The sequence below is a fragment of the Lepus europaeus genome, chromosome 4 (genome assembly GCF_033115175.1).
Source record: "Lepus europaeus isolate LE1 chromosome 4, mLepTim1.pri, whole genome shotgun sequence".
Classification (NCBI taxonomy): Eukaryota; Metazoa; Chordata; class Mammalia; order Lagomorpha; family Leporidae; genus Lepus; species Lepus europaeus.
This window is the reverse complement of record NC_084830.1, coordinates 112,397,579-112,407,628: the sequence shown is the minus strand read 5'-3', so window position 1 is coordinate 112,407,628 and position 10,050 is coordinate 112,397,579. Positions and strand designations below refer to the sequence as shown.

The 10,050-nt window shown below is 55.0% G+C and overlaps 1 protein-coding gene across 1 annotated transcript in view; it reads left to right on the top strand.

The window, feature by feature from the left end:
• Positions 1-259: 259 nt before the first annotated feature.
• The window catches only part of WWC1 (WW and C2 domain containing 1), a 172,984-nt gene continuing 163,193 nt past the window's right edge, over positions 260-10,050 (top strand). The window contains exon 1 of the mRNA XM_062188715.1: positions 260-539. Within this exon, the coding sequence (XP_062044699.1) occupies positions 421-539 (119 nt within the window). The 5' untranslated portion in view covers positions 260-420. The remainder of the gene's footprint in view (positions 540-10,050) is intronic.

The following is a 10,050-nucleotide window of genomic DNA, read 5'->3' as shown; positions in this document are numbered from 1 at the left end:
GCTCGGAGCGGCGGAGCAGAGAGGAGGCTCGGCGCCCGGCTTGGGGGGAGGAGGCGGCGGCGGCGGCGGCGTGGAGGGCGCAGCGCAGCGCGCGGCGGAGGAGGGCAGGCGGCGGCGGCGGCGGCAGCGTTCGGCTCGCTCTGCCCGGCCGGCTGGGCGCGCACCCGGGCCCGCACCGCGCCGCTGCGGGCGCACATGGCAGCGTGAGAGGCGGGCGGCGCCGGGCCGTGGCCGCAGGGCCGCATGGACAGCGGCGCCACCCCGGCCGGCCCCCAGTAGGGCCCCCCCAACCCGCGGGAGCTACCCCCCTGATCATGGTGCCTCGGCGGCCGCCCGGGCTGAAAGCAGCCGGCTGGAGCCGTTGAGCCCCCCGCGGCGGCCGGGGAGCTGCATGGGGGAGAGCGGGCCGCGCTCGGGAAGATGCCCCGGCCGGAGTTGCCCCTGCCGGAGGGCTGGGAGGAGGCGCGCGACTTCGACGGCAAGGTCTACTACATAGACCACACGAACCGCACCACCAGCTGGATCGACCCGCGGGACAGGTAGGACCCCCAGGCAGCCCCCGCCCTCCCCCACGCCCGCGGGGCCCTCACCTGCCCTTGGGGCCACCGGGCGGGGAGACTCTGCGTGTCTCTTTGCGCTTTCTGCAGCTTGTCCCCACCCCCACCGCTCCCGAGTGCGGTTCTTGCCCCCACCGCGATCCCCCGAGGGAGGACTTAGGCCCCAGCTGCACCTGCCCAGAGTTTTGACCTTAAGCTGTAGCCCCGCCCACCGCCCCTTTTAGGAAGAGAGGTCCGTTCGGGGAGGAGGTAGCGACCTCGCCCATGGAAGCAGGGTCGTCCCCAGCTTTGGGGGTTGGGGGGACGGGGGGTGGGGTGGGACGGTGGGGATCCAGGATACTGCGAAGGGCTAGGCACTCGGCGAGGAGCAGGCAGGTTGGAGTACGCCTTTTGACAGGTGCCTCGGAGGCGCTGGATCTGAGCACCGGAGCCCGTCCCGGAGCTCCGGAGGCCCAGGGTAGAGCGAGAGGAAGGCGCGGGGGAGGGCAGGTGAGGGAGACTGGTTCTCCAGGAATCTCAGCAACTTGGAAGCTGTTAGGATGCAGAAGGAGGTGAGAGGCCTTCCCTGAGCCCTGCCCACGCCTCTGTCTCCTCCCTGAGTCCGCGCAGGGGAGGTTTCTCCGGCCCTGCAGCAGCTGTCCTGACCTTGGTGGGTACCAGGCCGGCCGGAGCAGGAGGTGGCGTTGCTGAGACAGGGGCAGTGAGAAGTGGCTCTGAGTCCCCCAGACTTTCTCCCGGGGTTCCCTGCTTGGCGCGTACACGCCCTCCCCATATATGGCCCACGGAGGGGGCACCACACCAGCGCCGGGTCTCTGAGTTGTCCTTTGCTGACACGGCCTGAGGTCAGAGGATCTCGGGAATGTGGGATGTTCACCTGGTCTCTGGCCGTGGGGTTCGGGTCCCTGGAAGGAATTGAGGCACATTTTTGGGGCCCTTCATCTTGGGATGTTGGGATGGGGACAGGGTGTCGTAGAGGACCAGGATGGGGTATAGAGCACCGTGTGGGTGAAACCGGGAAAGGAGGCAGAGGATGAGAGTTGAGAGACCCAGTGGTTTCTGTGAGTGTTTGTGTCCATTCATTTGTTCCCTCAGCGATTTCTGGGTGCCCACACTGCTCAGCACCAGGCCAAATGTCTCACCGATGTAATCTGGAAAGCATGCTGCTTTAGCCTCTGCACCTCCGTGTCTCTCTGTCATGTGGATGCTTTGCTAGACGGCAATGGGTCATAGTGGGACTGTTGTCGGAGGTGACCGATCGGAAGCCCATTTCCATTGACATTTTCCTAAATTCAAGATTTATTCATTTGAAAGGCAGAGTGGTGGGAGGGGGGAGCAGAGTGGAGGGAGGTAGAGGAGCTTCTATTTGCTGTTCACTCCTCAAAGAACTGCAACAGCCAAGGCTGGGCCAGTCCGAAGCCGGGAGCCGGAAACTCCATCCCGTTCTCCCCCGTGGGTGGCAGGGACCCAAGTACTTGAGCCGTCATCTGCTGCTGCCTGCCACGATGCAATGGCAGAAGCTGGATTAGAAACAGAGGAGATGGGCTCAGAACCAGGCACCCCAGTATGGGTTGCAGTTGTCTCCATGACACCCGCCCCCAACTTTTAAGCACCAGGGAAAAGTTGTAGGCCAGAAGTATGGTCTGCTCGAGTGTTCCGGTCGTGGCACCAGCGTGGCTGCTCTGCCTCTGGAGCGCTCCTCTCCAGGCCTGACCTGATCCATGTCTTCCACACGCTGCTCAGGTCACTTGCCACCAAGCCTCCTTTATTGTGGTGGTGACCTTATCTTACCCTTAGAGCAGACACAGGTTCAGGCTTACATGTTTTCCTCCTGAGGCCTGAGTGCTGTTAGCACGTGGGAGGGCCAGGCCAGCCCCTCCAGCACTGACAACGATGTATCTGGGGACTTCCTGTGGCTCAGTGAGGGCCAGGGATCAGGGAAAGGTATGTTCACACTGCAGAGAGAGTGGGCGTGTGGCTTCATGAAGAACCACCTGGCTAGGACATGGTCTCCCACACTGTAGTATTACAGGACCACCTTCCTGGTTTTTTGTTAGATTCACCTGAGCTGTTGCTTTCTCGATTTTTATTTAAAATTATTTATTTATTTGAGAGGTAGAGTTACAGAGCGAGAGACAGAGGTCTTCGTTCCGCTGGTTCACTCCCTGAATGGCCACAATGGCCAGACCTGGGCTGATCCGAAGCCAGGAGCCAGGAGTTCTTTCCAAGTCTCTCACATGGATACAGGGGCCCAAGCACTTTGGCCATCTTTGGCTGCATTCCCAGGCCATAGCAGAGAGCTGGATCGGAAGAGGAGCACATGAACTGGTGGCCATATGGGATGCTGATGCTTGCAGGCGGAGGCTTAGCCCACTATGCCATAGCACCAGCCCCTTGATTTCTTTAAGACATTTATTTGGAAGGCAGAGTTAAAGAGAGAAACAGACAGAGATCTTCCACTCGGTGGTTCACTTCCCAAATGGCTGCAATGGCCAGGGCCATGCCAGACCAAAACCAGGAGCCTGGAGTTTCTTTCAGATCTCCCACATGGGTGCAGGGGCCCAAGCACTGGGGCCATCTTGCGCTGCTTTTCCCAGGCGCATGAGCGGAGAGCTGGCGCGGCAGTGGAGCAGCTGGTCTCGAACTGGCACCCGTTTGGGAAGCCTGCGTTGCCGGTGGCAGCTCAACCCCCCTTCCCATAACACCGTTCCCAGCTGTTGCTTTCTTAATGCTTGATTGTGGATCAACTCACTTTGGGATTTTTAGTGTCCCTTTTGCAAACAGAAACCTGGTAATGCTCATTGCCAGAAATAGAGGGAAGCCTTGAGAAATACCGGAGGAGAAACTAGCCCGTGCCACTATGTTGGTTGGATGGCGTGGCCTGCTCAAGGCCCCAGCACCAGGCCTGCCCAGCCATTGTTTTTAGGCAAATTAGTAAGCAGTGAGTTGTTCACCGTCTTCACCTTCGAAGTGTCTGGTTTCTACGGCTTTACTGTCCCTCCTGGTTACCCCACCCACACTGGGCAGTGTACGTCCAGAGCTTGAGGCCTGAGGGTAACCCTGGGGGTCACTTTGAAAGTTCTGGGAAAGAGCTGAGCAGAGACTGTCCACATGGACCTCTGCAGCATCTACCTCCGCACTGCCTGCTGGGAATTTCTCTTTCAGTCCTGCATGTGTGGCCTGGGGCCAGGCTTCTCTGAGATTTGAGTGCGCCTTGCCGAGGGAAGAGAAATTGACTATGTGCACTCTCAGGTAGGGTTTCAGACCCTTGGCATCTCCGGGCCCCTCTTGACTTGATGAGGGGAGATGGGAGTGAGTTGAGAGGAAGAAACTTAACAGAGCTAAAAAGAGCCCAGCTTCTCCTCGGGCCCCCTAGGGCAGGGAGAAAAATTCTGCCAGGGCAGTTACATCTCTGCAACTGGCTAATGTAGTGAGATAAAAAGAAAAAAATTAATCAAAAAGCCCATTCCTTACAGTGTGTCTGTTTGCCTTGGCTTTATTCTTACCTGCATCATGGAGACGTCCACCCATTCCCCTGAATTTCAAACAAGCCCATCGAATGGCTCTTCAGTCTGAAAAGTGATTTCTTAGCCACCGAGGACAAGTAGCGTCTCCGGTTACCAGCCGTAAAGAATGTCTTGGCACATTCCTCGCTCTGGGGCTGAGCTGTTTTGTGTGGCGGCAGCGTGGAGCTGCTGGGGGTAGGGAATCCAGTTTTCAGCTTACCCTTTCACCAGGGGGGTGGAAGAGCCGCCGGGCAGCCAGCGCTGCCAATTCTGTCCCCTTCCCACCCTGGGCAAGACTGGGAGGCCGAAATTCCTGAGCACCGTTGTCCCAACAACCACAAGGGGTCCAGCGGGCAGCTCGGGCCCTGCCCACTGGGCCAAAGGCTCTGGCGGCGCTCAGGCGCTTCCCCGAGTCCAGGCCGGTCCGGGAAGGTACCAGGTCGTTGGGCAATCAGGTGCTGCCCATCGGTGTTAGGGCTCCTTTGGAGCTGGGCTCGCTTTGCAGAGGCACTGCGGTGTCATGAGCCCTCCCAGCAAAGGGCCGACGTTCCCCGGGAGTTTGCCTTCCTGGCACGCACAAGCACACATGCCGGTGGTTGGAGGAAGAATGCATCACTGGGAGTGGCCCTTCGGGAGGAAGTTCCTCAAATCTGATTCCCGCTGCCCTGTCCTTTGTGATCACATCTAATGAGGACTACCTGGGGACCGCGGGTGCACTGCAGGTGTGTGTGATGGGTGCTGGAGCCCCAGGTGGTTAGAGTCTGTGAGACGCCACGTGAGGAGGCACCTGGGCTCCCCCTGGTCTTTGTGAGGTCATTTGTAGTCTGAGAAGTTAGGTCTACAGCAATCAAAAGATCCTGACCTCCTCCAGGTTACAGACACGTAGGGGACTCAGAGAGGTTCAGAACTCTCAAAAGCCTTAAGCCAAGGTGTTTGCTCCTGATTTCTGGGCTCTCATCAGGATGCTAACTCCTGCCACAGATGAGCCTGGAAACTGCTTGGTTGCGGTCGCAGGTGCTGCCCAGCGCTTCCTGTGCTCAGGCCGCCTACCACGAGCTTCTTGAGAGTTACTCTAAATCCTCCCAGCAACCCCGGGAGCAGGTGCATTGATCTGTCTGGATTACCTGAGGCTCAGGGAGGCTAAGTTTGGTGAAGCCACTCAACTGTTGTGAAGCTGAGCGGGGAGTGCCTGCTAGGCCAGTTCTGGTGCCCACATTTCTAACCACTTGCACCATTCAGCTTCCCGCTGAGTTAGTTGCTGGATCAGGACCTCTGCTCCATTGCCTGAGGAATTTGGCCTTGGGAGATGGATGGGACTGGCACTGTTTCACTTACCTGTGACCACTCGAGTGTGGCCAGGCCGTGGTCAGACAGAGGGCAGGTGTGGGTCATTGAAAGAGGGTAAGCCTGCGGATCCTGGCATCCTGGCTGTGCCGTTTGCTGCCTGAGTCACTTTGGAAAGTTACACGTTCTTCCTGCACCTCCGGTGAGGAGACACACATAAACCACCGAGGGTGATCAAGAACATACAATAAGCTACAGTGAGGGGGGGTGCTAAAACCACGCAAGGGGGTGCTTAGGAGCGCCGCTGCCTTTACCTTGTGCTGCAGAGTTCCTGCAGGAGCCCAGGTCAAGTGCAGGCTGTCTCCACCCAGCCTTGCCGTTCGAATGGCCTTTCTGGTCCTGGAAACCCGACCTCTTGATCCTTACAAAACTCGGACACAGACACAGGTGACTTGGCCAAGGTCACAAAGCGGATAAATGGCAATCTTAGTCTAGTCAAGGTCTCCTGTCCTCTCTTTCTCATGGAAAGTGTACATCTTGCTTTTCCTTCACATCAGATCCAGTTCTCTCCTCCGCGGTGATGGTTGGGGCCTGTTTTATGCTTGTGGCTCAGTTACTCAAATCCTTTTGACTGTGTAGACCAGGAAGTTTCATTCATGGTGTCTCAGTCATGGGTGAGTCACATCATAGGAATTTCCTATATGTTGAATGGTCAAAGTACCAGTGATGCCTAGGGAATTGCTACTCTGTAATTGATTAAAATGGATTTAGGGTTATTGTCAGACTGTCACTTTCTACCCACTTATATTTTAGTGTACTTTCTTTTTTCTTTTCTTTTTTAAGATTTATTTATTTATTTCAAAGGCAGAGTTGAGAGAGAGAGCACATGAGAGTCTTTGATCTGCTGGTTCACTCCCCAAGTGTTGCAATGGCTAGAACTGGGCTGATCCGAAGCCAGGTGCCAGGAGCTTCTTCTGAGTCTCCCACATCAGTGCAGGGTCCCAAGCACTTGGGTCATCCTCTGCTGGCCATTAGCAGGGAGTTGGATCACAAGTGGAGCAGCTGGGACTTGAACTGGCACCCTTGTGGGATGCAGTGCTGCAGGCGGAGGCTTTACCCTCTGTGCCATGGCACCAGCCTCGTATACTCTAGTATAATTTCTTAAGCTGGAGTTAGAACCAGTCTGCCAGAAAATTTGCCCACAGTCTGTCTTCTCTGTCTACTTCTGCTCATAGTGATTCACTATTCCCTATATACCTGTAATACTCTACCTGTAGTCAGGTTGTTAGAGGGTATTTCTTCTCATCCACAACTTGAGCTTATGATCCATACATTCCATGGGCTTTGGCCATGCCTGGGAACATCTTGTGTCAGTTATTAAGGAAGAAATTAAGTGACTTGGTATTGTGGTACAGTGGGTTAAGTTGCCACCCGTGATGCTGGCTTCCCTTATGGGCACCAGATCGAGTCTCAGCTGCCTCACATCTGATCCAGCTCTCTGCTAATGCACCTGGGAAAGCAGCAGAAGATGGCCCAAGTGCTTGGGTCCCTACCACCCACATGGGAGATCCAGATGGAGTTCTGAGCTCCTGGGTTCTGCCTGGCCCAGCTCTAGCTATTCCGGCCATTTTGGGGGATGAACCAGAGCATAGAAGATATCTCTGTCTCCGTCCCTCCCTCCCTCTGTAACTCTGACTTTCAAACAAAGAAAAGGAAAAGGTATTGAGAGTAAGAAGCACTAGTGTAGATAAGAGGGAGAAAGAAGAGACATAGGAACCCACAGATGGATAAAATAATAAATGGTAACACATCAAATGTTTAGACTGTTTCTCGAGCTATCATTTTATAATATGATCTCTTTCAATAACCACGGAGGTGAGTATTGATACTCTTCCATCTTCAGATGAATAAAGGGAGACTCTGAAGTAACTGGTTCAGGGTCATTGGCAGGTGATGGAACCAGGACAGAAGCCTAGCTAGCCGAACTCCTCGCATCCGAGCACTAACCAGGCTTGACCCGGCTTAGCTTCTGAGATCACATGAGATCGGGCACGTTCAGGGTAGCGTGGCTGTAGATAAGCCGAACTGCTGAAGGCACACTCTTGCTAGCTGCTGCTTGTTGGGGGCTCTGCCCTGACTTTTTAATCCATTTCAGGGCCCCAGAGTGCCATATTGGCAAGTTGGTCTCAAGTGTTCCCATTTATTGATTTATTTTTTAAATTTGAAAGGCAGAATGACACACACACACACACACAGGTATCAATCTTCCTTCAGGAGAGAGATCAATCTTCCATCTGCTGTTTCATTCCCCAAATGACTGCAGCAGCAAGGGCCAGGCTGAAGCCATCTGTGTTTCTCATGTATTCTCAAATATTTGGACCATCTTCCTCTACCTCCCAGGCACATTAGCAGGAAGCTGGATCTGAAGGGGAGCAGCCAGGACTTGAAGCCCCACTCTGATACAGGATGACGGCATCCTAAACGTAGGTGTAACCTATTGCACCACGAGGACCACTCCTACCATTTATTCTTAAAATGACTGCACCTGATATGGATCTCACAGAGATGTTGCTAAGGGGCCCTAACTGGAGAAGCCAGTGAGATCTGCATGGCAGCTTAGGAAACCATTTCGCGGAAGCTCTCCCTCTGGGCACAGCCTGCTAACCAGGACTCTGGGGATGAGAGCAGAGAGACAAAGGCAGAGAAACTCTTTGAAAGATGAAGTCTGTGCAGAGTTCAAAGTCATTTCCAAGTCGCTTGGGTACATGCTCCCAAAAGCTAGCCAGGGATGAGCAGCCATGGCAGCTTCTCTCTGTCACCATCCCTCCCTTTTCTGGGGACAGGGCTTAGCCAAACTGACCTGATTTTTCCAATTCCCTGGGGTCCCAGGTAGCTGTGAAACACTGCCCTTTTGAAGGGAAGAGAATCAGGTTGCCTTAGTTACCGGGAAGGTTGGCACGCCGAGCTGAGGTGCAGGTAAGGCGAGACAAGGCTAGAATAAGCCAGAGTTGCCGGTGGCCAGCGTAGGTGTTGGTGGCATTTGCAGAGGGGTGCATGCCTAGTGCCACGCTGAGGGTCAGGTCCTCTCGCTGGCCACAGCTAGCTGCAGGCAGTGAGGATCTGCAGTCCCCAGCTGCAGAAGAATCCACTGCCCCTGGAGAAGTGGCTTCAGTGTCCTCCTTTGTGGGGGAAAGTGCTTTCTTGCTGTAGACCGAGGGCTGGATCGCATTGCGTTTGCGTGAAACTCTCCTGCCCTGCCTCTCTTTTGGTGGAGAAAGGGCCAGCCGGCTGCAAAGGTGCTGCTCGGCTGCTCGGAGCCCCTGTTCCTGAGGTTAGCCCATGAAGAAACTGGATACAGCAGCGTTTTGTTATTTCTCCCCTCGCCAGCAGCCATTCAGCCTCCAGCTCCTGATCAGAAAACCCCTTGCCCAAGCAGTGGGGCCGGGGGTGGGTGAGGATGAGACCCATTCTGTAAGGATGCTGGGCAGGGAAGAGGGGTGCATCAGAGAGGCTGGCGGGGGGGGGGAGCGGGCTGGGTCACAGGCCCACTCCCCAGCCCTGAATTGCCTTCAGTTCATCCACCCATCGCATCCCTTGCTGCTGTTGGGAAGAAATGGGATCTTTCAGTTTCAAATGTCTGCCAAAGAATAGGGACTGAGGCTTAAGTTCTCACTCAATGGTCAGCCAGGAAAAAAAAAAAAAAAATGAAGCTACATCAAGATTAGGGACACCTTTGTTGGTGTTTTTTTTTTTTTTTTCCCACTGGCTCCACTCATCACGCTTTGGCAGTGAAGACACCAGGCCAATGGCAGCTGCCGACGTTCCCCCGGTCGGCTGCCTGCTGTCACCCAGACCTCCTTTGGACAGCAGCCCCCTCCCCCTGCTGGCTTCCTCCCTGCTCAATGGCTGTTCCTTGCTGGGATCTGGTGACTGGTAACTGACTTGGGAGGATCAGATGTCAGGAGAGAGGCGTAGGGTGGCTGCTAGGGTGAGAGGACCCTGGAACTGCCTTGCGATCCTGCATCTTGTCTGGCTTTTCTTGGAGAGCGAGGGCTCTGTGAGTCTTTCCCTTTGTAGTTCAGGAATTTCTTCTAGAATTTTTTTTTTTTTTAATATATTTGAAAATCAGAGTTAGGAGGAGGGAGAGACACAGAGAGAGAGAGAGAGATCTTCCATCCATCGGTTCACTCCCCAGATGGCTACAACAGCCAGGACTAGGCCAGGCCAAAGCCAGGAGCCCAAAACTCCATCCAGGTCTCTCACCTATGTAGCGGGGGGCCTGGGAACTCTGGCCATTCTGTGCTGCCCTCCCGAGCACCCCAGCGGGGAGTTGGTTGGGAAATGGAGCAGCTCACCAGAGGTGCTGGTGTCTCAGGTGGCAGCTTAATCCGATCCACCACAATGCCAGCCTCCTAGGAATTTCTTAGAAGAGTGCTGTTGGTCTTTGTATCACAACAGTGAACTGGCATCTGGTGCTAATGATGGTGACTGTTGATGGTTGTCTGTCATGGGATTGACCCGGTGTGTCATACTCCAAGCACTTGCTCATTGGATCCTTCTGGCATTTTGCAAATGGAGAAACAGGCTGGGAGACATGAGGTGACAAGCTCAAGGTCACATGTAGAAAGGATCAGAGTTGGAATCTGAATGTAGATCTGATTTTGAAGCCTGACTCTTGGTGCTGCTGCATTTTCTGTGAGTCGGAG